Source organism: Equus przewalskii, chromosome 6 (assembly GCF_037783145.1).
Source record: "Equus przewalskii isolate Varuska chromosome 6, EquPr2, whole genome shotgun sequence".
NCBI lineage: Eukaryota > Metazoa > Chordata > Mammalia > Perissodactyla > Equidae > Equus > Equus przewalskii.
In genome coordinates, this window is record NC_091836.1 from 78,922,707 (window position 1) to 78,949,761 (window position 27,055).

The window sequence follows — 27,055 nt, forward strand, 5'->3', positions numbered from 1 at the left end:
CTGGTTTAGGCTCTGAATCCTTATTTGCTAGAAAGGTATATATTAAGAGAGTGATTAGGTTTTTTGAGGCATAAAGCTACACTGGATTTCCCCCCCATATGTTTTGTTTCACAAGTAATTTAAATTAATGGGAGAACATAAAATAGATCAGAATTTTAATACTGGAGGTAGAGGAGAGAGAACAGAATAGACAGGAAATACTAGGCCTCTCTTACTATTGCCTTTTTTCCCTTTATTTTCTTTTTGATAGCTATACAAAGTCGTAATCCTGTGTGGTATCAGGCTCTGACTCATGGTCTTAATGAAGAACAAAGGAAACAGTTACAGGATATAGCAACTCTGGCTGATCAAAGAAGAGCAGCCCATGGTATGTTAATTGGCCACAACCCCTCTTTAATTAATGACTTGGTACAGCTTTAAAATTTTATACTAAATGAGTTAAAATTATATAAAAGCTACAGTTGTTGCAGGTGATAGGAATTCACTGTAATCTGAAGGAAGGAAATGAAGAAATGAATTTTGGTTTTGGCTTCAGATTACTGATTTTAAGTGTAGTTGAAGACTACTTTCAGTGTGCAGTGGCTTTAAAAATGTTGCTCAAGCTCATGGTGATGGCTTGATAGTAGAAAATTCTATTAAAAGGTATGAAAACTGCTTTTTCTTAAAGGTATATTAAAGAAAATCCCAAACATCATCGTGTCTTTCCATCTTTAAACATTTCCATATATATTTCAAAAAAGCACATTTTAGATAATACACAGCCTAACAGTTTTCTATTAATCAGACTAGTTTTATATTCAAAGAAGGGTCCTCTTTATAAAGGCACGGCTTTCTAAAGTATTTCGTATTTGGATTTGCCTGCATTTGATTCATGGCTGTTATTCCCTTTGGAGATTGAATCCTGCTGATTCAGTATTTGACTCAAAATGGGGAATTTAAAGGTTTTTTTTTTTTAACAATGGGAAGTGAAAGTTGACTGACAAGTCTGCAGCATACAACAGGAGAGTTTATCTTCTCTTCATCATATACTCCTCTTTCTCCTGTTCATTTGGAGGAAGAACAGAGGTCAAGTTTGGAACTTGCTGGCTAATGCTAATGGTTAAGCTCTTGTTAATGTCTGTCAACTCTTTCTGTTCTCCAAAGTAGTAAGATGATTGAATGCTCTTTTAAACTTTCACTTACTTGTTTTCTAGAATCCAAAATGATAGAAAAGCATGGAGGATACAAATTCAGTGCTCCAGTTGTGCCAAGTTCTTTCAATTTTGGAGGCCCGGCACCAGGGATGAATTGAGTTATCACTTTCTTTCCTGCTGTGTGATTGTAGTGAAGAGCTTGTGTTCCTCCTAGTAGCGGTTCCAGAACTGGTTCATGTTATCTACTCTAAACTAATTGATCAATAGATGGACAAAAAAAACCCAGAAGGTGGGACCTGATCATGCAACTTGGCACTGAAAAAGAAACCAGAGGGATTGGGGGAGGGGAGGTACTTGGGGGGTATTTTCTTTATTTTTCGAAGAAAGTAAGATTCTGAGTGAAAGTTCAAGTGACACTGTGGAAACTGAAACAAGAGGGGATGTCATGAAGGCAGCTTTTCTTTTTCTGAGGAAAAAATAGGCATGGGCTACAGGACTATTTAAAACGTCTCATTTACAGTATAAGCTCAAAGGTAGATGTAATTTTTACACCTATGAGTATTTGTCCGATTTCTGTCTCTTCCTCACCATTGGGTATCTATCCTTTATATGTAAATAAGGTAATCGATAGCCTTATTCAGTCTTCATCATTTTCATTCATCAAAGATGGTTCCTATGTAGATTATTGGACATTTATTGTAGCACTACATAACTGATTAAAAAAAAATCTGTAAATGAATTAGCACTTTCATATTGAAACAAGCCTGCTAGCCTATGTATAAAATAGCAAAATGTTTGCTGTTTATAAAAAGAAGGGATGTATTGGGGTGGGGGGCAGGGGTAATTTCAAGTTATTAATTTAAAAATGAACTAGCAATTTTGTACCTGATGACTTTGTGGTGCACTCACCTCTGATAGTGACTTGAATTCGGTATGTTAAAAGGGGTTAGTGATAACTTCATTGCTGCTAAAAAATGGCAACTCCCTCTGTGTCGTGTTTTTTCTTAAAGCTCTCAGTGTACAAGTGGATATTTGGATACGAGACTTTACTGTAACAAATAAGAAAGGTGATATTTGAAGCATGTAAATTGGATATAAAGTTCTACTCTTAAAGAGTTGATCAAAGAGTATGGCTAAACATCTATATATGCAATCTATTAAAAGAACTTAATTCGGCTATTATGTCTTGATTTGATTGCAGTTTTTTCCTAATTATAAATTTCTTTTCTCGTTGGCCTGTTTTTATCCTGTACCTAGAAAGCGTGCAAAATGCACACCTTTAAAATTTGGCATTTAACACCTGCTCACCCCCCCTTTCCCCATCTCTCCCCTATCCCTCGTGTTGATTGTGGTATCTGATCTTAACTAGATAGGCTGAAGGTACATGGTTCCCTCCGAAAACCACTCTTGATACCACTGTAAAAACAAGCCAGCAACAAAACAATGTAGAGAGGTTGGCTTGCTTCCCTCTCTCCTAACAGCATGTTCAAAAATAAGCCTTTATTGATCATAAACATCTGTCAGATGAGTCATACATTGGGTTATTTTTTATATATATATGTATACACACAATTTCAAATTGAAAGCAACATCTCAATGGAGTCAAAACTATTAAATGCTGTTGTCTATAACAGACTAGAAAATTTATAACTGTAAAAATGAAACAAATGCACATATTGATATTTAAAATGCATAATGAAGAAAACCCATTGGTGTTGTGTTTTTCTTGTATGCCAGTAATTAAGCCACTACTGTTGGCACTGTTTGGTTTTCTATTTTAACACTGAAGGAGTGAAAGTATTTCCTATATTTATGAATTTACTATGAAAATCTTGGCAAAAACAGAAAAAAAAGAATTGTCTAAAATGTGTGGGTGAAAACTGTTAATCAAGTGTGTTTCTACTTTTTTTCCTCTAAGTTGGACACCATCTGTATACCCTAGGTTGCTTAAGGGGATTTCACTATTATATAAAACCAGTAAAATTAAAACGGAGTAGTTGTATATATGCAACATTGTGTACAGAGGGGAGATATTGAATAGTATTAAACATTTTCGTCTTCCTTTACCTTTTATCCCCTAATACCTAGTCTACTTTTTTAAATTTCAGACTTCACTGCTCTTTGAATTGATAATTCCAATTTTCACATTGTTATTGGAAAACCATATCTAATAAAGGTTTAGTTATTCCCATGCACAGTATGAAAATTCTCGTTTGCTGAGGTTTTATTTCAAGAAATGTATTTGGCATGTCTTTGAGAACAAGTTTATTGTCTGCTGTCATACAATCTAAACTAATCTCCATTTATGGATTTTAACTTAAATTAAAGACCTTAAAATTAAACTATATTTAATATTAGTGTTCAAATGGTAGTTTCTAATGCATCAAATATATACCTCAATTATTTTCAGTATTTCCTTAAATTTAACATCAAATTATAGTTTTCTTAACAGATTATGGATCTTGATATGTGTCACTGTTTCTAGAGTAGGTTGTACGAGGGACTTCTGGATAATTTTTTGAGTGTATTTACAAACTTGTAATTAGCCGCATACAGATTTTATTTGTTTAACATACAGCTTTTCCCAGAGTTTCACTGACCTATAACTTATATTTATTTTTTGATTTATAAAAGTTAATTCTGATTTTGAGTTTCAGTATTTGTCTTTTTTAATGGCTGATAGCATAAAATCTTCACTTTTTGTAAACTTAAACCATCCTTTTTTAAAAAAAATTCGTTGATCAGTATTAAATAAAGGAAGTTAATTTGTTTCTCTGCAGTTAATAAAATGGTGATTACTAATCTACACACTTTATGAAGATAATGACTGCTCTGCTCAGCTCTGGAAGAGCATAGAGCAGTGGTGGCCAAACCACAGCCCTATAGCAGTATGCTGCTATTCAGCCCTACATGTAGCCCCTGAAGCAAACATGAAGAAAAAGGCATTAAGGACTGTATTAATATGACTAAACCATGTCTTTGGGAAAATCTAGCACAATGCCTTAAGCATAGTAGGCATTCCCTAAGTGTTTATAAAATGAATGACCTAAAATTACATTAAAACATATCAGTTATAAAAATGTCAGTTCTGTTCTATATAATTTAAGTTTTGGTGAAGATTGTGACTGTTAACATCCCTTATGAATTCTAGGTTTTATCCTCGGTGTGGTTGGCCACCATTGCAATAACACCTTGGTGCTTGTGGTTCTTACAAAGGGAAACCAGGTGCCCAGCTAGAAATCCAGGATTTTATCACTATGGGAGGAGTAAAGATCTTTCAAGTAACTTTTTCTGAGTAATCCCCCCTGCAGGTTTTTTAAGGCACAGGTGATAATTGCTTTATATATTTATAGATCCTGCTTTCATGTATAGATTGAAATTTGTCAATTACACTCAATATTTGAATCCTATATTTAAGTGTTTCCTATCAGAGTCTTTTAAAGTAGTTTCTTTTAAAATCCTTTTAATTAACTCAAACTAGAAATACAAGGAACTTCCTCAAACTTAATAAAGGGCATGTATGAAAAACCTAAAGCTAGTGGACTTAATGATGAAAAACTAAAAGCTTTTCCCCCTAAGATCAAGAACCAGACAGGCATGCCCTTGTTGCTACTTCTATTCAACATTATACGTGAGGTTCTAGGAAGGGCAATTAAGCAAGAAGAGGAAAAAAAGGATATCTAGATTAGAAAGGAAGAAGTAAAACTATATTTGCAGATGGCATGATCTTACAGAAAACCATAAGGAATATACACACAAAGAGCTAATGTCTTCTTTAAGGTTGGAGGACATAAGATCAATATAGAAAAATCAATTCTCTTTCTACACAGCAGCAATGAAAGTGAAATTAAGAAATTTCCATTTAGAATAGTATAAAGAATGCTTAAGAATAAATTTAACAAAATGGAAAAGCCCTGAAAACTACAAAATACTGTTGAAAGAAGACTTAAGTAAATGGAAGGGCATCCCATGTTCATGAATTGCAAGACAGTATCATGAAAATGGCAGTACTTGCAAAATTGATCTATCGATTCAGTGTAATTCCTATAAAATCCCAGCTACCTTTTTTGCAGGAATTGACAAACTGATCCTAAAATTTGTATGGAAATACAAGGGACTCAGAATAGCCAAAACAATCTTGAAATTGAATGTGATTTAGTCATCATGATAATAGTGCTAGTATAAGGATAGACACCTTAATACTGACCAGTGGAATAAAATTTACAGTCCAGAAGTAAACCTTTAAATTTATGAACAGTTGGTTTTCGACAAGGGTGCCAAGCCATTCAGTGTAGGAAAGAATCATCTTCAACAAATGGTTCTGAGATAGCTGGGTACCTACATGCAAAAGCATGAAGTTGGATCCTTACCTCACACCGTATACAAAAATGTGGTTCAAAGATTTAAGTGTAAGATCTCAAACTATAAAACTCTTAGCAAAAAATATAGGCATAAATCTTTGTTACTATGAATTAGGTTTCTTGAACGTAACACCACAGCACACGCAACAAAAGAAAATAAATAAGTTGGACTTCAAAATTTAAAACTTTGTGCTTCGTAGGACACCTTGCAGAAAGTGGAAAGACAAACCAGAGAATGGGAGAAAATATTTGCACATCGTAAATATATAGAGAACTCTTAGAGCTCAACCCAAAAAAACGCACTTTAAAAATGGGAAAGAGGGGCCAGCCCCATGGTGTATTGGTTAGGTTGGCGCACTCTGCTTGGGTGGCCTGGGGTTCACAAGTTCTGATCCCAGGTGCAGACCTACACGCTGCTCATCAGGCTATGCTGTGGTAGCAACCCACATACAAAACTGGAAGATTGGCACAGATGTTGGCTCAGGGACAATCTTCCTCACCAAAAAAAAAAAGATAAAAATGGGAACAAATCTGAGTAGATGTTTCTCCAAAGAAATAAATGGCCAGTACCATAGGAAAAGATGCTCAACATCACTAGTCATTAGGAAAATGCAAATCAGAATCAAAATGAGATAATGATTTCACACCTACTGGCATGTCTATATAATCAAAAAGGTGGACAATTATAAGTATTGGTGAGGATGCAGAGAAACTGGAACCCTCATACTTGCTGATAGGATATAAAATGCTTCTCTGTTTGGAAGTTTGGCAGTTCCTAAAAAGGTGGTAAATTGTGTCACCCAGCAATCCCACTCCTAGATGTATGTATCCAAGAGAAATGAAACATATCCATACAAGAACTTGTATGTAACTGATCATAGTACCATTATTATACCCAAAGGAGGAAACAACCCAACCAGCCATCAACTGATGAATAGATAAATAAAATGTATTAATCATACAATCACATACTTGGCAATAAAACAAATAAGTAGCATTGTATGCTACAACATGGATGAGCCCTGAAAACAAAGTGAAAGAAGTCAAATGCAAAAGATTCCATTTATATGAAATGTTTAGAATTGGCAGATCATAAAGACAAAGTAGATTAGTGGTCACCGGGGGGCTGGGGGAAGGGAATGTAGAGTGACTGCTATTGGGTACAAGGTTTTTTGAGGGGATGATAAAAATATTTTGGATTACATAGTGATGATAGCTGCACACCCTTGTGAATATACTAAAAACTGCTGATGAAGTGTACACTTAAAATGGTGAATTTTATGGTATATGGATATCAATTTTCAGTTTTCTTAAACTAAGTCTCAAATTTGGTTCAAGTTCTCTAAAGGGTAATATGAAATATTTATGCATTTACTACAACCTAACAACAATTTTACTCATGATTATGCAGCTGACTCCATATTAGGGGAAAAACAGACATGGCACCGCTTATCAAGCCATGCTGTGGCAGGCATCCCACGTATAAAGTGGAGGAAGATGGGCACAGATGTTAGCTCAGGGCCGATCTTCCTCAGCAAAAAGGATTGGCAGATGTCAACTCAGGACTAATCTTCCTCAAAAAAAAAAAAAAGTTCTCACTTTGTCTCAAAGAGTATGTTTGTCCAAAAAAATAAAGTCACTTTAAAAACAGTTGTTTCGTTCCTAGACTACCCACTATTTAACTGTACAGCTGAAACACTGCAGACGTACTATGTGTATTAATGAAACTTAGTTTTTCTTTTGTCTGGAATGCTCTACTTTAGATTTAGATTAGAAGCCAAAATGAGGGCTAGAATCTTGTGGAGATAGCCAGTTTCAAAGGGTCAACTGGAATCTTCAGGGGCTTTAGAAGATTTATAACATTGGAAATTGAGTGTAGTTTTCCTCTTTTTTGCCACTAAAATAAACAACACATTAACCACACTTGATAAACCTTGGGGCTCACTATTGGGTGATATTTTCAAAGATGGAATGAATGGGGTTAACAGGAGGCCAGCGGGTAGAGTTGGTAAAAACAAAAATTGCATTCCTACTGGAATTGCTATAGACAACCTTGAAATAGGGCAATCATGCAATCAGCCAGTAACAAAATATTACCAGTTGTATTATACCCCTGCTTATGTCAACATGTATGCTGAGAACTAGTTTGCCTGAAATTGGAGAGGAATGTTTTAAGTAACCTAATAACACATTTCCAAAAGAATGTAAGCCGATTAATCCTTTCAGTGTGGAAGCTGAGTGAGAGATTAACTGAGTTTAGTCTACAGGCCAATAACTCTTAACCTCTGGGTCCATGAGCCCTATGAAACTGCAAATTTTTTAGTATATTTTTCATAGCTTTCTTCTGAATCTCCAAGAGTTATCAAAGTGCTTAGTAACCACTGCTGTAGATCATTAAAGTGAGAATTGGAGAGACATGGGTTAACATTTATCAAGCACTTAAAAAGCATCTGATAGGCCCTGTGCCACATTCATTTACCTACATTCTCATATATCCTCCCAATCACACTGTCAAATAAATATGTGGTTTTCGCCTTCCAGATAAGGCAACAGGTTCTGAGATAAGTGATGCCTCTACAGTCACAGCTCTCAATGGAGAGCATCTACTAGTTTGGTTTTAAATTCTTTAGTGTCTAAAAAAATCTACAAATGCATGATAAAAAAATTCAGATTTTTCACAAATAATTTAATACAGCAGAATCACCTATAACACCTCCTCCCAGAGATACTTTTAAGAGTTTAATACATAATTTCTCAGTATCTTTCTTTATACATACACTAACGGTTATGTCATTGTACAAATAATGCCAAAATGAACCAATTTTCCAGAAAGTTTTGAGTTACTGAATTTATTTTTATTTTTTTTAAGAATTGGCACCTGGGCTAACAACTGTTGCCAATCTTTTTTTTTTTTTTCCTGCTTTATCTCCCCAAACCCCCCCTGTACACAGTTGTATATCTTAGTTGCATGTCCTTCTAATTGTGGGATCTGAATATTCTTTTTTTTTTAAAGATTGGCACCTGAGCTAACATCTGTTGCCAATTTTTTTTCTTCTCCCCAAAGCCCCCAGTACATGGTTGTATATCATAGTTGTGAGTGCCTCTGGTTGTGCTAAGTGGGATGCTGCCTCAACATGGCCTGATGAGTGGTGCCATGTCTGCACCCAGGATCCGAACCAGGGAAAGCCTGGCCCGCCCAAGCAGAGCGCACAAACTTAACCACTCGCCACAGGGCCGGCCCCTGAAATATTTTAAGAAACATGATGGTAACAGTTTTTGAAAGGAGCTAGAAATAAATTAACTTATTCAGAAAACTGGAAAAACAGTCCAGCTTTTTGTAACAGCCTAGACTAACATTGATTGGAAGTGAAATATTTTCAAGCCATTAATCTGATAAAATGTAGTAAGATAGAAGGTACAAGAGGTGATTTGGGGAAAATCTGAAGATTATGGGTGGATCTGAATACTACATACATTTGAACTGTTCTACAGTCACTGGTAAATATTAACACAAAATTCCATTACCTGTGACAAAAGCAGAATTAAGGTTTCTCTCTGAATCAGATTAGAATCATAGCATCTTATCCACCACCACCATTCAATTGTTAAAATCCCTCGGTAGGTTCTGGGGATACAAAGATGTCCTGTAACTGCAACCTACAATTATAGGGTGATTTTTAAGTTCCTTTTGAAATTCTGTACTAGTGTCTTAATGAGCAGACTAAAGGCATAAGACTTAGTAATGAATTGGCTAAACTGCATAAAAGTGTGTTGATTCTTTTCATAACATTTCTGATCACAAAATACAAATACAATATCTGGAAGGTACAGAAAGTATAAATTAAAACACCTTGTTTTTCACCTGAACTGTACTTGTCTGTGACAAAGGGAATCTATCCATTGGGTAGGAGATTTTTAAGTGAGCCGGTTCCTCCAGTTTCAAGTAACCTAATCCAATTCTATGTGTCACATCTTTCATTTTTTATAAGGGTGTAAACAATAACTACTTTAAACTTCTAAAGAAAATGTATTCAAACAAAACTCAGAGTCCTTTTTTCGTCCGAATGGCGTTTGGGCACCAATTATGCAACTATGCCTTGGTTGGGCTCAGTCTGCTCCCTACTCCTCACCAAAAAGGAGATAACGTTACAATCTCAAACTGGACTCAACTGTAAACCAAAACATTTTAATTATCCTCTCTTAGAAGGCTGGCTATGACATCCTTTTGATTTAACACCTTGGCCATTCTATAGTCACCTGAAATGCAAAGACACTAAATCAAACATCATCCTGCTCTTTCCACTTTTTCTAAATATGACACAAACCTCCTGAAAGGGGCCCAGCCTCCTCATTCTCTTAATAACTCAATTCTACACCTGAAATGCCCGATTTAGCAAATCTACAGTCTATACACTTTATCTCATCTTTACTTCGCCTGCTTGCCAAAGAAAATGAATACTTACTGAATACTCCTGAAATGACTAGTATTCCCAATAGTTCAAAATTTGGGTTGAGAGCTACAAGAAAACATTACCTAAACTTCACAACTAATTTGTATCCATTGTTAACAGGTTTGGGGAGCCCGAGTCAATGCTTTTCCCACCTTTTTAACTTTCCTTTAATTCAGGACACGCAAAACGGAAAGTAGAAGAGAAGGCAGAGACACCATTACAGACGACTTCAAATTTTGAACCTAAATAGCACGAAAGCGCAAAAGCATCCGCAGTGTTTCCCAGCAGAGTTCAAGACCACCGCCCCGTTGACAGGCTCCGCCGAAACTTCAGCAGGAGCAGGAGGCTAACCTCCCACCAAAGGGGGGTGCCCCGGGGACTGGAAGAAGCGCAGGCAGGCTTGGCAGCCAAGGACCCGCATGCAGCAGGTCTCGGGAAAGCCCTCGCCCACGACCAAAGGCCTCAGCTGGCGCCGAGAGCTCCCAGAGGACGGTCAGGCGTCCCATCCTGTCCTTAGGCCTCCCTACCACTTCCCTCCCAACGGGCGACACTCGGCGGTCACTAGACAAAGCCCAACCGGTCTCCAGAACGCTCTTCAGCAAGCCCACCGGAGAGCCAATGCCACCTCCTAGCCCCTGTGGGGAAAATGGCGCCCGTCACCCCTTCTCCCTCCCGGCTAGTCACAAGGACCAGCCTCCCTCCCTGGCTACAAAATGGCGCCTCCCGCTGGGGCCCCAGAATCAGCATAATTCACTTGTCAGCCAGGCGGTGTCGGTCTGGGATGAGCGGTTCTGCCGACCAGTCAGACACAGCAACTTTGATTCCGCACTTAGCGCAAGCCACTCAGGCACCGGCCGTAAGGCCAGGCGAGGCTGACGTTTCGAAGAGGGGGCGTGGATAAGGCGGTCTCCTCTCGCGTGGCCTAAATTTGAACCAATGGCAAGCAGGAAGTGGCCGGTGAGTGACGTCATGACAGCCCAATGGAAGCTGGGGGCGGGCTTCAGACTCGGTATGCGGGTTGCGGGGCCTGGGGGCCGGGCGGCTGTTTCCTGTCCTGGTGCATGGTGGTCGGACGAAGGAATTGTTGGAAAATTTTCTCGGAGGTTCGTATATAAATGTGTTTTTACCCAGTGTGCATTATTCTCCGCCCGGCCGCCGCCCTCAGCGCGGCGGCGCGGGCCCGCTTGGGCCTGGGCTCTGACTCCGGCTGCTCAGCCTCCGCCGCAGGCCCTGCCGATCCTACGGCCGGTCGCGGTAGCGGCGCCTGGGCAGAAGCGGAGTTTATTAATAACCCGCGGCCGCCACTCTGGGGTGGCGGAGCTTTTCTCGCTGAGGACGCAACCCCCCCCACTTATCTCTGCGCGCTGCGCCCCGCCTGTTCCCCTCAGGGGACCGCGCAGGGGAGGGAGGGAAGGAAGGGAGGGTGGAGCCCTCGGGAGCCTAGCGGCGCTTCTCGGCTTGACCTCCGCGCGGAGCGAGTCCCCAGGCGCCGCCGAGGCGAAGCTCCGCGGGCGGACACGCCGGGCCGCGGGCCGCACCAGGCCCCAGCTGGGGCGCCGGCGGCGGCGCTGGCCGAGGGCCCGCCTGCACATCGCACCCAGAATTTCCTCCCACCCAGATCGTACACAGATTTCTTGTTTCCCTCCCTTTTTTTTTTTACATTGTAGGTTACTGAGGCCTAACATCGAATGTTAGAAATTGTCAGTTTTATCATTCCTCTTTTTTCTCGATTTTGGCCCAAAAGTGAATGAATCCTTTACTTGCTTTGTAATATTTTATTGTGGAACGTGAACCAATTTTTATTCCCCCCCCTTTTCTTTTTTATCATTTTGTTTTCCGCATTAATGAAGTTAAGCAAAAACTGGGAAAGAAAGTAAAACCCATTGTTTGTGTAAGATCAACTTCAGCTTTTGCTTTGGCAGTGCCTAATCAGCTGGCATAATCAAATGGGGATATAGTGAAAAATCATAGGTTCGAGATTGTGCTTGGCTTCGTCCGGAATCTTGCTAGAGGATGCGTGTATTTTGCTGTAGTTGACAAAAATATGTGCAATATTTAATATTTTCTCTTGCCCAGCGTGTAGTGTAAGTTCATTGTTAAGCAATAAGAGATTAGGTGCTAAGGAGATCACTGAAAGCTCCGATAAGATGCTTAACTGATTTTCTCTAGGCGTATTTTGACTGATTTTGAAATTCACATTATTTGGCAGCATTTGCGTGCCTATTTTTCCATAGCCCTCGTTTATTTTTTAAAAATAATAGCTTTGTTGATATAATTCACATTCCTTACAATTCATCTAAAGTGTGTAATTAGATAGGTTTAATATATTCAGAGTTATGCGACGATCAACCCAATTTTAAAATATGTTCATCACCCCAAAAAGAAACTCTATACCCGTTAAGTTACTCCCCATTTCCCCTTAAACCTGCCCCTCCCCAAACACTAATCTGCAGATTTGCCTATTCTGAACATTTCATGTAAATAGAATCACACAGTATGTATGTGGGCATTTGTAACCGGCTTCTTTCACTTATAATATTTGCAAGGTTCATTCATATTATAGCTTTTATCAGTATTTTATTTCTTTTTATTGCCAAATAATATTTCATTGTATGGACATAACACATTTTATTCATCCATTCATCTGTTGATGGACATTTGAGTGGTTTCCACCTTTTGTCGGTTATGCATAATGCTGCTATGAACATTTGTGTACAAGTTTTTGTGTAGACATGTTTTCATTTCTCTTGGATATATATACCTAGGAGTAGAATGTCTTGATTATATCATAACTCCATGCTCAACCTTTTCAGGAACTGTCAAACTGTTTTGCAAAGTGGCTGCACTATTTTAAATTCCTACCAGTGGTGTATGAGAGTTCCCATTTTTCAATATCCTTGCCAACACTTATTATCAGTCTTTTAGATGGTAGCCATCCTAGTGGGTATGAAGTGGTATTTCTTGTTATTTTGATTTCCATTTCCCATTGGCTAATGGTGTTGAGCACTTTTTCATGTGCTTCTTATTGACGATTTGTATATCTTCTTTGGAGAAATGTTTATTTGGATCTTTTCCCCATTTTTAAGTTGTATTGTTTGTTATTAAGTTGTAAGCTTCTGTATATAAAAGTCGCTTGTCAGACATGTGATTTGCGAAATGTCCATTGCCCTTTCCTGCAAGTTGGCATGTTGCTGTGAATCTTGTTCTTCGTGGAAAGATGACCTAGCTGGATTGGGGAATTGGGCCTCTACTATTACTTTGGCTGTTATGAATTATTTATAGTGTATATGCAGTTTATGATCATATGAGGAGAACTTTCTGAGTCCTGAGGTTTTCTTTATTACTTAATTTTGAAGTTTTTATCTAGTGTTGTTTTGTTTTGGTTTTTAATCTGAGGTTTTACCTAGTTCTGAGTGGTTTTGCTCCTGGCTTTATTTCAGGACATAGTAATTTTTTAAAAGTTGGGTTCTGTGTGTCATTACTCCTTTCTATGCTTAATTTGCATTTTAAGGGACAGCTTTTGTGAGACTGTTTTAAACTTTATTGTACTACTAATCAAAATGATGTTTTTAAGATGGATTTAGACTGAGAAATCTCCCTCTCTCTCAAGAAAAAAAAATTTGAAAAAAAATGATACACTTTTCTCCATACTGTCCCATAAATCTAATCTCATTTTAAAACTATGCTATAGTGGGAACTCTGCACCCTCTGGAAATAACTTGTCCATTAATGAGTAGACACAGGCATTTAACTACAAACTACATTATCTGTGCTTAAAATACCACTTTACTCAGCACTTAACTTTGGCTTCGGAGAGGGGAAAATTCTACTTTCTACCCTTCTTGTGTTCTTATGGCTAGACTAATAATAAAACTGACACAAGACCAGATTAACAGGAGAAACCCCAATTTAATATGTGCGTATTGGAGATCATAGTGTAATGATGCTCTCTGAGATGAGCAAAGCAGGCTGCTTTTCTATCTTTTTATACAAAGAAACAATAAGTTTGTGAGGAATGACAGGATGAAGAAACTTAGATTTGGAGTATGTAAGAAGAAAGGAATTTGAACAAAGTTTAGGCTTGAGGTAGTAAATTAGTAAAATTAACAAGGTTTGCTTATGTCGGCTTCTTGGCCCTGGATTCCCTAGCTCTGCTGATAAGGATGTCTCTCTCAGCCTTCTCACAGGGAGGGCACCCTTCACATGGGAGATTTATATCCTGCTTTCAGGGAGAACAGAGAGAGAAAAGTCAGGATGCCCTTTTTGCTTCTCAAGTAACTTTAACTTAAAATAATCAATAGGCCATTGTGACATATTTTGGGGTGGCTTGCCATGGGCCCCAACAGTTCCCTTCTCTGAAATTTCCCTGAAAGTTTAATATATCCAAAATTGAGCTGGTAAATTGTTCCATTATTTCATTGAATAGGTCACTTCAGTTAAACAGTTTTGTCTCATTTCAGAAGGTGGTGATGCAGATGGATTCCCAAAGTTAGGTCTCTGGTCTAAGCAATCAGGTATTTAATAAGAGGTATTTCTATGGAAACAAAGAAAAACAAAGGTTAATGGTTGGAGCAAATTATAAACCAGTTTCTGAGCCTAGGGGCAGCCAGTCAAGAAGATTGTAGATGTTCAGGTCAAAGCGTCTTTTGCAGTTTGAAATGTCTCTGATGATGTCATTGGATGTTCAGGTACACTTTCTGAGTGGTTCTTACAGTAACATGCATGAAGGTTATCTAAACATGAGCTATTGTGGAGATCTCAAGTTTATATCAAGTTGTTCAGCTTCAGTTTGCAAGGCTTCAGGGAAAAGGGCAGCTTTAGTTTTTATGATTCCAAGTCAAAAGTGGGAGAAAAATTGGAAACATTAGTTTGTACAGTTGTAGCCAAATATTGGAGGATACTAGAATTTAGGATCCAGTCCAATTTTTAGGTTAACAACAAAACTTGAAGAAAAATTAACAGCACTAGAATCTAATATTGACAAATGTGTATTACAGTTTCTACTGAAACAATTTTTCTGTCTAAAATCACCCTTATTTTTATCAAATTATGTAGTCAAATTAAGACTAATTTGGAGAGTAAGTCTAGTTTCAATAAACTTGGCTCACTTATTTACATAAGTACAGCAAGAATAGTGATTGACATATAGGCTCTTTTAAATTTGCTTTGCTGGAACTTTTTGTAAGGAATCTCCAAATTGAACTTTTAATGGCCTCTTGAGGATAAAACTCCAAGCAGATATTCTGCCTGCAATACCTATACATTGAGTGAATTCCTCTCCTCTTGAGGGTCCCAACATAACTTGCACCTGCCAGCAAGTGACCTTCTTTACTCACTTGGTTAGACTGTGGGGAACTCTGTAAGTGGGGTACGAGGCTGTTTCTTCCCAGGGGTTTTATTGGCTTCATAGAGTCAACCTTAATTCCTTAAGCTGTTTGGTCATATCTGAGTTTATGCATGTCTCTCTCAAATATGGCATTCCAGTCAAAGCCTTGGTAATATAACCAGTGTTTCCAGTTGTGTCCTGTTACAAGGAGAACAGATTTTTATTGAACTTATGCAAATAAATATGTTGTCATGACAATAAGAATACTCACTGAGAATTTCTGAATTCTGGAGGGATCGGGTTAGGGAGAAAAAAGTGATTGTTTCAATTCTGCTTAAAAAGGTATAATTCACCAAATTGCTGTAAGTCATAGCTTAAGAGAAAAGAAAAGAGTTTCCTTAAATCTGGAAAACCAAAAGATTTTTAAGAGGTAATATTTCAGATCAAACGTCATAAAAATTATAATCATCCTCATCAGTTCATTAAGTTCCATGTAACTAATTCTTGTTCTGCTCGAATCCAGTTTTTTCATTCTCTCAACTTTGCCTGGCAATTGAGAGTGATGGGGAGTGAAAATTCCAAGAAGTTTGCAAGTTTTTCATTAAGGCTCATATGATTTGCCCAGTGAATGCCTGGATCACTGGAGATTGTGGATAGTGTATCCCAAGTGGGAAACACATTTTCTAATAGTTTTGTTTGGCACTGTGACGGCATCAGCTTTGTGGCAGATCAACCCATCTGGAAAACTTACATACGATAACAAGAACAGATTGATAACCCATACTAAGTGGCAGTTGATGAAGTCCAGCTGCAGGTGCTCAAAGGACCCAGAGGGAGGAGTTCTGTGGTCTCTGGACACAGAAATAGTTTTTCCTAAGGTGGGTGAAGGAATGTAAAAACTAAAACGTGGGGTTTGCCAAGGAGCTGGGAAGAACCAAGCGACTGTCTTCGTTCTCCATAGCCCTGACTGTTTGTTTACAGCTATTGTTTACCCATCTTAATTTCTCTGATTTGGTATGAAGCATTTTGCAGAAGCATCAGAGCAACTATAAATGACCAAAAACTTAAAAATGGTTTATTATAATGCTATTGATAAAGAAATTTTGTTATTTCTGTTACATACAACATTTTACAATAACTAGAATTATGACTAATAATGTGATACCAGAACATGTCAGATTTTTAGGAATTTCACATAATTTCTGGAATTCTTATATACAGTCCTACCTAACATGAAGAAGGCTTAATGTTATTTCTTATTTGACAATGCTTCCTGTGTAATTTAACATCTCAAATAAGCCTAATTAGTTCAATACCCCTCTTTTTATAAGGAGAGAGAACAGATCTTTTGAAATATTTCAGGGGTCTCCTGAAAAACCCAAAGTTAGCTAGAGGTCAAAAAAGACTTCATCTAGAATTTGATTTTGGAAACTTCATCAAAGATATCAGATGTTTTAAAACACTTGCCTGAATAGGATCACAGATCATTATGAAACTCAATATTTAATTATCTTTTTTACCAAAGTGACAAAAGATTTCAAAGACAAAATAGGTTACATAGCTGTAAAACCGTAGTTCTTTTTAATAGAAAAGACTCAGCTTTTAACATAAAGCTCAGGAAATAGTTCTGATAAAACAGAAGGTCCTAAGCTTTCATAGTTATAAAAACCTTTCACAATCCCTTTATCAGGAGCAGACCAATACTCGAAGAATACTTTCTTTTAAAGGGATGAAAAGAAAATTAAGTTCTGGTTTTATGTAAATAGACTATTGATATTAAAGCTTATTTTTAAAATTCTTGAAATAATTTAATTTTTGTTAACTTGACCATACAAGGTAAGATTTTCTCTCTCTCTCTGTCTCTCTGTCTCTTTTTGTCCTTTTAACAGAGAGAGAAAAACTCAAATTTTAATTTTGTCCCAGCTTACTTTTGATATTAAAACTCATTCATTTAATTAAATTTATTCCAATCTCAATTAGCCCTCAGCACCTATAAAATTCCTTTCCAAAGATTCCTTTTTCTTAAACCTTCTATAACTTTTTACATCCATTTTAGTTTGTCCCTTGGTCTCTTTCAAATTCAGAATAACCAGCTTTATCTTGGGACAAAATTATTTTCCTTTCCACAACAAAAATGCATCTCTGTTCCTTACACCTTTTCTTACCAAAACATGTATCTTATTTTCCTTGCATACAGAGATTTTTCCTTTATTATTTTTAGTAGCTTTAATTACATATATTAATTAGAATTTTTAACCCTTAGAAACCTTAATTTCTTGGGGCCAGCCCCATGGCTGAGTGGTTAAGTTAGCGCGCTCCGCTTCGGTGGCACAGGGTTTCGCTTGTTTGGATCCTGGGCGCAGACGTAGCACTGCTCGTCAGGCCACGCTGAGGCAGCATCCCACATGCCACAACTAGAAGGACCCACAACTAGAAATACACAACTATGTACCAGGGGGCTTTGGAGAGAAAAAGGAAAAATTAAATCTTAAAAAAACAAAACAAAAAACCTTAATTTCTAGTTAAGAAGTAATTGTAAACTGTATGTGATATCCATATTCTTTATGGGAAATTTATGAATGCATTTTATAAATTGTAGAAACATGTTTTTCCATAGTGCAATCTTTTAATAAAACACAAAACATGTTTATTAACAGACCCAAATTTGTCTTTTAGTTTCTCTGTAATAAGAAGCTAAAAGTAGATCAACCTCTGTTCAGTAATTAATGTTTTATTATTTTATCTGGAAACGACCTAGATATTCAATGAATTTTCCATCATTTGATTTCATTTAGTAAAACTCTAAAGTTTCAAGTTACCAAAAAGATTTGGGGAAGCTATTTTTAAGTACACATACTTTCATAAAACATAATTATTGCACCTAGAAATTATTTCATTTAACATTTATATAATTCACTTGTTCTTAGCAATTATACTTACATTGTTCATGAAAATTTCATGAGACGTTAAAGCAGTTAGCCATCATCTGAAGTTATTTTTTTCTTGCTGAGCTTTTTTGTAGCAGAGTTAACATGAGCTTATTTGACTAATAACTCAGGAAGAATAAAAGTTGCGCGTCTGCATTCTGTCCAATGCTGGTAACTCTGAAGACATGTCTATTTTAATTAAACCAACAGCTTAAACAAGCTTTCATTTACCAAAGACTATTTTATGTCATGTTAAGTTGAAAAGCATTTGGGTTAGTCTCTATTATATTTAGAAATAATTTATGTAAGCACTTAATAGAGCTTATTAGAAGTTAACTTTAATAATATCATCCAGCGGTAGAAAAATACCGTATCTATAACGTACATGCATGCATATAGACAGGCACAACCAGAGATCTTATAGCTTCTGTTTTAAAATTTCAACCATGAATCAGGTACCATACGAAACTCCCTAGTTTATAAATATTTGTGTCTCTAGCAGATGGAACAAGTTAAGGTTACCTGCTTACAAAGGTTTTTTTTGTTGTTGTTAGTATTTGTGAAGACTTTTAAAGTTCATATTTGCCCTAGACAAGCAATTCTAAGGAATTAGATCTTGGATAAGAGAGCCTTTTCTAGCAACTTGCAATTTAAAACAAAACTCACAAAGTTTATAACCTCTCTAGGAACTCTTATTAAACTAACCCCAACTGCTAAGACTGAAAGAAAATTTTAAATTGCAATTACCCCAAAACTCCTAGGAAAAATACTTGCATTTTTTTTTCCTCTGTCTTTTGAAGTTGTAAATTTTACCATGTCTTTAGAATGTAAACACCTCTGGAAATAGCCCACAATCGCCTGAGACTAAGCCCAGTTAGCTCATCAATAAAATCTGAAGTTCAAGAAAAACAAAGGGAAAATGTTTTGTTTTTTTGTGAGATAAATAGGAGAGGTTTGGGGATTGGTGAAAGGGATTTGGTGGAATCTGAACTGCCTTTAGAGTTGTATTTCCAGTTTTGCAAAGATTTGTAAGATAAGGACAGTTGCTCTACCTTTCTAATTACATTATCTCTAATTTGTTTCTTTCTGTCTGGGTGGGTAGTTTTATCTTAACTTAGGGAAGAAGGCCTATAAAAAAAATTCCTGGGGCCAGCCCCGTGGCCAAGTGGTTAAGTTCGCATGCTCATCAGGGTTTCTCCGGTTCGGATCCTGGGCACAGACCTAGCACGACTCATCAAGCGGTGCTGAGGTAGCATCTCACATAGCAGAGCCAGAAGGACCTACGACTAGAGTATACAACTATATACTGGGGGACTTTGGGGAGAAGAAGAAATAAGAAAAAGATTAACAACCGATGTTAGCTCAGGTGCCAGTCTTTAAAAAAAAAGAAATTCCTATCAGGCTCTGAGTGTCAGCTTCAAATTTGGCCAATTTTTGACGATAGAGCTACTGAAAAAAAAATCCTTCTAAATATCTTCTCAGTTTTCAGCCAGAACAAACAGTAAATATCTCTGGGTGTATTAAACAACTCCATGGACCCAAGAGGCATCCTCAAAGGTTATTACCTTCCCAGGATCCAGAGTCATTCTCAAAGAAAGCCAAAAGAAAGAACCAGTAGCCCACATGTCCCGAGCAGGCAGGAAGCTAAGCCGAGCCCTTAGGACACAAAACGAGACAAGCAAGAAGATAATAGTTATCTCTGGGAGAGAAAGGGTCAGTAACCCATGGGTCTGGATTTGGAAAGTAATGGACAACATGAAATTTTACTTTCTCCTCTTGACTGGGCATTACAGAATGGTCACTGAGTGGAGGTAAAGGGCTGTTGTCCAGGGAATATGAATTCTCTGGGAGGGGTTCTAGGATATATTCACAAAGGATATTATATAGGAAAGCCTGAAGCTGGCAGAGCCTGATTATAGAGCCCTGTAAAGTGAGCTTTACTGCCTGTCCTAGGTGCTTCTGTTAAATTCATTTCCTGGCCTTCAGCATTTACATGAGTAACCTATATCCCCGTAGAGATTAGGCTGGAGTGCTCTCTGTAAATCTTGTGGGGAAAAAGAAAAGCTAAAACAGGCAGAGGGGGCTGGATTTTAAGAAGGGGATTTTACATTGGATTTTTGTTTTAAGTGTAAAATTTTTGTTTTCTCATTTCGTTAGGGAGTCCCTAAGTCTAGCTGTTATTTTTTTTTTTTCCTTTTTCTCCTTAAGTGCTGGGCAACTGTACTTCCAATGTCCTGATTTTTTACAATATCTGCAAATGTCTGAAGGCAAATAAGAAGGGGTCTGAGTGGACTTTGATTTTTGTTCTAAATTCTGTCCTCCCATCTTATTTAGGGAGTTTTAATAGCTAGCCATTATACCAATGTGAGAGCTCTCTAACTTTTTTTTCAGTTTAGAAGTTTTTCCAGTTTAAAGAATCCATTGTCTGGGAACTCATTGACATTGAGTCTTAGTAGAACTCAAACCAATACGCCTTTTTGTGGCTTAACCATGAATGCTAGAGGTGTCCCAAACGGAGCGTGCAAAGGATGCAACCCTCCCAGGATCCAGAAAGTTCACTCCCAGAGTTAGCCTAAGAACTCTGAGGGCCCCTGTTTTTAAACAGCTGTTCCAAAACACAGGGAATCACGTGCTTTCCCTCTTTTGAACAGAATAGGATGTTTAGATTTCCTAAGCTTGGATCCACAGCCTGTTTGGCTGCCCACCGGATGTATATGCATCCTCCAGCTGACAGAGATAAAAGGCCATTTTTGGGAGGAAAATATCAACAAAATCAAGAGTACTTGTCCCCAGTCTTTACTCAAGTTGCTTTTGCCCAAGAAACTACTTTCATAAATATTTTCTCCTGTTAATCTAAATTTAGAGAGAGAGAAAAAAAAAAAAGAAAACTTTCACCATTTTTGTTCCCATCACATCCTGCAGACAGAGATCTGGGAGGCTGACATGGTAAGAAAGCTTACCATTTTTTTTTTTTTTTGCCAGCTTCTTTGTCAGATGTCCCAGGATCTCTTAGATGTTGCAGCCCAAGGGAGAAAGTCATGTCCCAGCGCGTGATTTTCCTGCCTGGCTTGCCACAACTGTTGAGGCGGGGGAAATTCCCCATTCTACCCTTCTTGTGTTCTTATGGCTGGACTAATAAAATTGACACAAGACCAGGTTAACAGGAGAAAACCCAATTTAATATGTACATATTGGAGATCATAGAGTAACGATGCTCTCCAAGATGAGCAAAGCAGGCTGTTTTTATATCTTTTTACACAAGGAAACGATAAATTTACGAAGAATGACAGGACAAAGAAACTTAGTTTGGGGATACATAAGGAGAGAGGAATTTAAACAAAGTTTAGGCTTGAAGTAGCTCATTAGTAAAATTAACAAGGTTTGCTTATGTAGGCTTCTTGGCCCTGAATTGCCTAGCTCTGCTGATAAGGATGTCTCTCTCAGCCTTAAGGCACAGAGAGGGCACCCTTCACATGGGAGATTTATATCCTGCTTTCAGGGAGAACAGAGAGAGAAAAGTCAGGATGCCCTTTTTGCTTCTCAAGTAACTTTAACTCAAAATAATCAATATGCCATTATGGGATATTTTAGGGTGGCCTGCCCTGGGTCCCAACAGCACTGAGTTAAGTGATTTGTTGAGCAGTTTGCATATATACATAAACTTATTATCTTTACTACAGACTTAAATCAAACACTAGAATTATGCCTATTTCGCAGGTGAGTCAACGGAAGTTTAGAGTGACTTGTCCAACTATTACATGGCAAAGCTGGGACTTGAACCTATGATTGGCTCAAAAGCCCAGTCTCTCAAGTGAATTATTCAGTAACCTACCAAGTGCCCACCTCTTTAACTTTTAAAATGTAAGATGTCTGTAGTTCCTGGAGCCATACTGTATCATACTGTATGTATGAGTACTATACATAATAGGGCATAGCATGGATGTCAGTGTGCTATTTATACATATCTTTAAGTTAAATAATGATGAATGCATTTGGCCTTGTATTGAAAATACAGAGATTTATATAATATGGATGTAATGGTCACAAGAAGTTGGAATCATTTAAATTAATGGCAGTTTATACATGCTATATATACACAATACAGTAGCATATTATAAAAAATGAGGCACAATGAAAAGAGCATTGGAATAAAAAAAGACCTAATCTTGAATCCTGTCTCAGGCAATTAACTAGCCATGACCTCATACAAATTGTGTTCATTTGTTCAACAAGTATTTAGTGAGCATATACCACATGCCAGGCATTCTTGTAGGCACTGGGAATTCAGGAATGAACAGGACAGTTGCGGGCCCTGCCATCATGGAACTTAGAGTTCACTTAGAAATTCTGGTAAGTGCTGTGAAGGAGATAGAGTTCTGTGATAGAGAATAAGGGGATGGTGGTAGAATGGGTATTTTAGATAGGAGGTGACAGAACAATATGTGCAAAAGCAGAAAGAGTTAGATGTGTTCTAGGGACTAGAAGGTCAGCATGGCTGGATGAATACCATGGAGGACAGTTGTAAAGCCCTCTGCAGCATGAGTTTTATTAAACTCATTAGACATTTATTGGACATACAGTCTTAGGTGTCAAAATCCCAAAGACCCCTAGGAGCCTCACTTTAGAAGGCTTCTAGTCTAATTGGGAGACTGGATGGAGTTAAAGGACTGGTAAGAGGAGAGAGGAGTGTTAGATATCAGGAATCAGGAGCCTTTCAGCCCTGTGGTTCTGTGAACCTCACTTTCCTCACCTGTAGAAAAAACTGGCATGTTTTGAGTACATCTTGAGTGCTAAGGGCTTTACACACATTATTGCATCTAATTCTTTATATACATTATTTCGTTTCATTCTTACATTATGCTTATGTGAAAGAAGCCAGTCACAAAAGACCACATACTGTATGATTTCATTTATATGAAATGTCCAGAATAAGCAAATCTAAAGAGATAGAAAGTAGATTAATGGTTGCTTAGGACTTTGGGAGGGGGACAGTGGGGTTTTCTTTTGGGAGGTGATAAAAATATTCTGAATTTAAGTTGTGATGATGTTTGTACAACTCTGCATATACTAAACTCATTGAATTGTACACCTTAAATGGGTAAATTTTATGGTATGTGAATTGTGTCTCAGTAAAGATATTTTTTAAAAAGTGAACAAGAGTAAAGTTCCCCTTGAATAACACATCTCCAAAGCCTGTGTTTACTTTCTTTCTCCTCTGGCAGCACCCTTTTATAGTAGTAGGAGAAAATAGTGCATAAGACAGTTATGAAACTATATAATCAATTCTCACTTAAAACTACTGATAAGCGTTAATAGCAAACATATATGTAATGCCAGCTGCTATTCTAAGAGATTAATATTTATTCTCAAAACAGCTCTATAAAGTACCCTCCTTTTATAGATAAGGAAACTATGGCACAGAGCAGTTAAGTAACTTGCCCAAGGTCACATAAATTATAGGTGGTAAAATGAGATTTTGAAGCAGGCTTTCTGGCTCCAGAGTCCACATTCTTCAGTATAATGTTATACTACCTCTTATAAGCCTTCCTTCCTAGGTAAACCCCACACTTTCTAATCTACCTTTAGGGATGGGGCCAGCCCCATGGCTGAGTGGTTAAGTTCGTGCGCTCTGCTTTGGCAACCCAGGGTTTCGCCGGTTTGAATCCTGGGCACGGACATGACACCGCTCATCAAGCCATGCTGATGCGGCATCCCACATGCCACAACTAGAAGGAGCCACAACTAAAAGTACACAACTATGTACCAGGGGGCTTTGGGAGAAAAGGAAAAAAAAAATCTAAAAAAAAAAGAAGAAGAAAAACAAAAATAATTTACCCATAGGGGACATCTTCCTCTGATATTTTGTTCTAGTAGCTGGTTACTGTAGATATACTGCTTCCACTCTGGAGAAGAACAGGTAAAGTATGCTGTGATAAGTGTTGTGATAAGTTTTATGATAAGGGTATAGACAGTGTCATGGGAAATATATCTAAAGCATTCTGACCCAGTTTGGGGAGTTCAGGTAAAACTTTCCGGTGGAATCTGAGATTGGAAGAATTTAGCCAAGTGAAGAGAGGAGGAAGAATATTCTAGATGGTGTGAATAGCAGTGTTTAGAGGCCCAGAGGCAAGGGATACCTTGGGCTGTTCTGACAGAGCAAATAATCCAGTAGCTCATGGAAGAGTTGTTGCGCCAAATGATTAGAACGTAGACTTTGCCACTTAGGTTGTGCAGTTAAGGACATCATTTAACCTTTCTGAACTTCATTTTCTTCATCTGCAAAATTGGTATAAAATGGTACTTAATTCATAGGATTGCTAGACGGATTAAATGAAGTAGTACTAATGCCTGGTATATAGTAAGTATTATGGGAGGGTTATTATTATCCTTTTCTATATATTAGTATTAATATTTTACTAATCTTATTATTGAATGATGTTAGTATCACTAACTGCTAGAATTTTAGTCAGTGTTGCTGGAGTATGGAACGTGAGGAGGTTGTGGCGAGAACAGGACTGGAGGATAGAATGTCGTGATTTGCCCAAGACTATCTCAGTTTTAAAACTAAGTCTTCCCCAAAAAAGCAAAACAAAACTGAAAGTCCTGTGTCCTGGGAACCTCCTCAGTCTTGGGCAAACCAGGATGGTTGTCCACCATGCTGGAGAAGTTACTAGAGTCCAGATCATGATATTTGGATTATATGGGGAAGTAGGAAAATATTAAGGTTTTTGAGACAGAGAAATGCTGTGATTGGATTTGAAAGCACTTGCACCGTGGTATGGAAATTAGATTAGAGGAGGGTAGGAGTGGATTTTTGGAGGCCAGTGTAATCATCCAAGTGTATGATGGTAGCCTGAATTGACAGTCTAATAGGAGAAGTGAGTGGATTTGACAGATATTTGAGAAGCAGAGTGATAGTTCTTAGTGATTGATTGGAGGATAAGGAAGGTTTGAGTTACTGGGTTGGTGATTGCATATATTACTGAGGTAGAAAACACAAAAGAAGGGGTCGGCCTGGTGGTGCAGCGGTTAAGTGCGCATGTTCTGCTTAGGTGGCCCGGGTTTCGCCAGTTCGGATCCCAGGTGCGGACATGGTGCTGCTTGTCAAGCCATGCTGTGGTAGGCGTCCCACATATAAAGCAGAGGAAGATGGGCACGGATGTTAGCTCAAGGCCAGTCTTCCTCAGCAAAAAGAGGAGGATAGGCAGCAGATGTTAGCTCAGGGCTAATCTTCCTCAAAAAAAAAAAAAAGAAAGAAAATACAAAAGGAGAATTTTGTGAGAAACTCTGTTGAGATGGAGGTAGCTGTGGACCACAGAGGTCATCAAGGCCAGTAAGCAGTTAGATATATAGATCAGGAGCCCTTAAGAGAAAGGACTAGATAGATTCTAGAGAGCTAGTAAATTCCAGAGATCTTTGAAGCCATGGAAATGGATGTGATTGCCCAAGAGGAAGAGTGCATAAAATGAAAAAACAAACTACAGCAGAAACTTGAGGCTCCTCCATATTTCTGAACCTGTAGGAGAAACTGTAAAGGATTAAATAGGAATTTGGAGAAAACCAGGAGCATGTGGGTGTCACAGAAGCCAAGGCAAGAGAGTGTTCCAAGAAGGAGATAAAGGTCAGTGGTATCAAATCAAGTATAATAAAACTGAAAAGTAGCCATCACATATTTTTTTAATGTTTAACTCTTGTCATATTTGGTCATCTTTTAAACTTTTTAAAAATTTGAGGTGTAACCTTCAGTGGTCAGTTTCGTGAGTTTTGGCCATTGTATACACCCGGATGATCATCACTCAAAAGAAGATGGAGAACGTTTCCATCACCACAGAAAATTCCCTCGTTCCCCTTTCCAGTCAGTCCTCCAACTTTGCAACCACATTTTGATTTCTGCCCCTGTAGATTAATTTTGCCTCTTCTTGGAAGTTATATTAATGGAATAATACAATATACACATTATTTTGTGTCTGGCTTACTTCCCTCAGCATAATATTTTTGAGATTCATCACTTTTATTGTTTGAGTAGTAGTTTGTTGTTCTTCATTGCTAGGTAATATTCCATTGTGTGAATTTATCACAATTTCTTTATCCATTCGTTTATTGATGGACTTTTGGGTTCTTTCCAGTTTCGAACTATTATAAATAAAACTGCTCTGGGTGTTCTTGTACAGGTCTTTTTGTGGATGTGTATTTTCATTTCTCTTGGGTAAATACCGAGGAATGGCCGTTGAACTTTATGTTACAGTGGAGATTAGTGACCAGCCAGAGCAGTTTCAGTAGAGTTAGGGACAGAAACCAGACAGATGGTGGTGGGAAATCAGGAAGTATTCTTAGTAACAACTGTTAAAGAAATCTAGCTGTGATAAGGAGGAAAGAGAGACTAGTAGCTGAGTCAAAGGTGAGATTTTGTTCATTCGATTTTATTTTTGTGTCCTGATTGATTGCTGGGAAGGAACTGGGAAACAGAGAGGGACTGTTTGCAGAAGAGATCCCTGAGACCCTAGGGAGGAAAGATGACGAAATGCAGAGTAGATTGGAGGGGCTAGTCTTACTCGGAGGATGGTCATACGGTGGGAGGGAAGGAAGAGATGTGTGGAAATGCAGTCAAGTGACAGGTCTGTTGGCAGAAAATTCCTCTCTGATGACTTCTATATTTTCTGTGCAGTTGAAGGATGATGACTTTACTGCAAATGAGGAGGCAGGGGCAAGGGAGAGGCAGGGCAGGAGAGGCAATGGTGGGTTGGAGGTTTGAGGCAGATGGAAAATATTTTAAATAGTCACCGTGAAGAAACCTAAGTTTGCTGGACAGCTTTGGGGATTCAGAGGAGCTTGGAAGAGCCAGAGGACTTTTACGGCC

General features: G+C 38.0%; 2 protein-coding genes and 1 long non-coding RNA gene across 9 annotated transcripts in view; 2 read left to right on the plus strand and 1 right to left on the minus strand.

Moving 5' to 3' along the window:
- IPO7 (importin 7) overlaps positions 1–3,339 on the plus strand; it is a 50,315-nt gene extending 46,976 nt beyond the window's left edge. Inside the window, exons 24-25 of the mRNA XM_008513862.2 lie at positions 251–367; positions 1,194–3,339. Coding sequence (XP_008512084.2) covers positions 251–367; positions 1,194–1,291 — 215 coding nt within the window. The 3' untranslated portion in view covers positions 1,292–3,339. The remainder of the gene's footprint in view (positions 1–250; positions 368–1,193) is intronic.
- Positions 1–10,834, minus strand: part of LOC139084210 (uncharacterized) — a 94,814-nt gene extending 83,980 nt beyond the window's left edge. Inside the window, exon 1 of the long non-coding RNA XR_011541611.1 lies at positions 10,700–10,834. This is a non-coding gene — a long non-coding RNA (uncharacterized lncRNA). The remainder of the gene's footprint in view (positions 1–10,699) is intronic.
- A 70-nt stretch (positions 10,835–10,904) lies between these two features.
- ZNF143 (zinc finger protein 143) overlaps positions 10,905–27,055 on the plus strand; it is a 61,903-nt gene continuing 45,752 nt past the window's right edge. Inside the window, exon 1 of one of the 7 annotated variants that reach the window (XM_070626313.1) lies at positions 10,905–11,048. Coding sequence is in view for 2 of the 7 variants with exons in the window: in XM_070626310.1 (XP_070482411.1) it covers positions 10,926–11,048 (123 nt within the window). In the remaining 5 variants the exon portion in view is untranslated. The remainder of the gene's footprint in view (positions 11,049–27,055) is intronic. The other 6 variants (XM_070626312.1, XM_070626310.1, XM_070626311.1 and 3 more) reach the window with 6 other exon arrangements.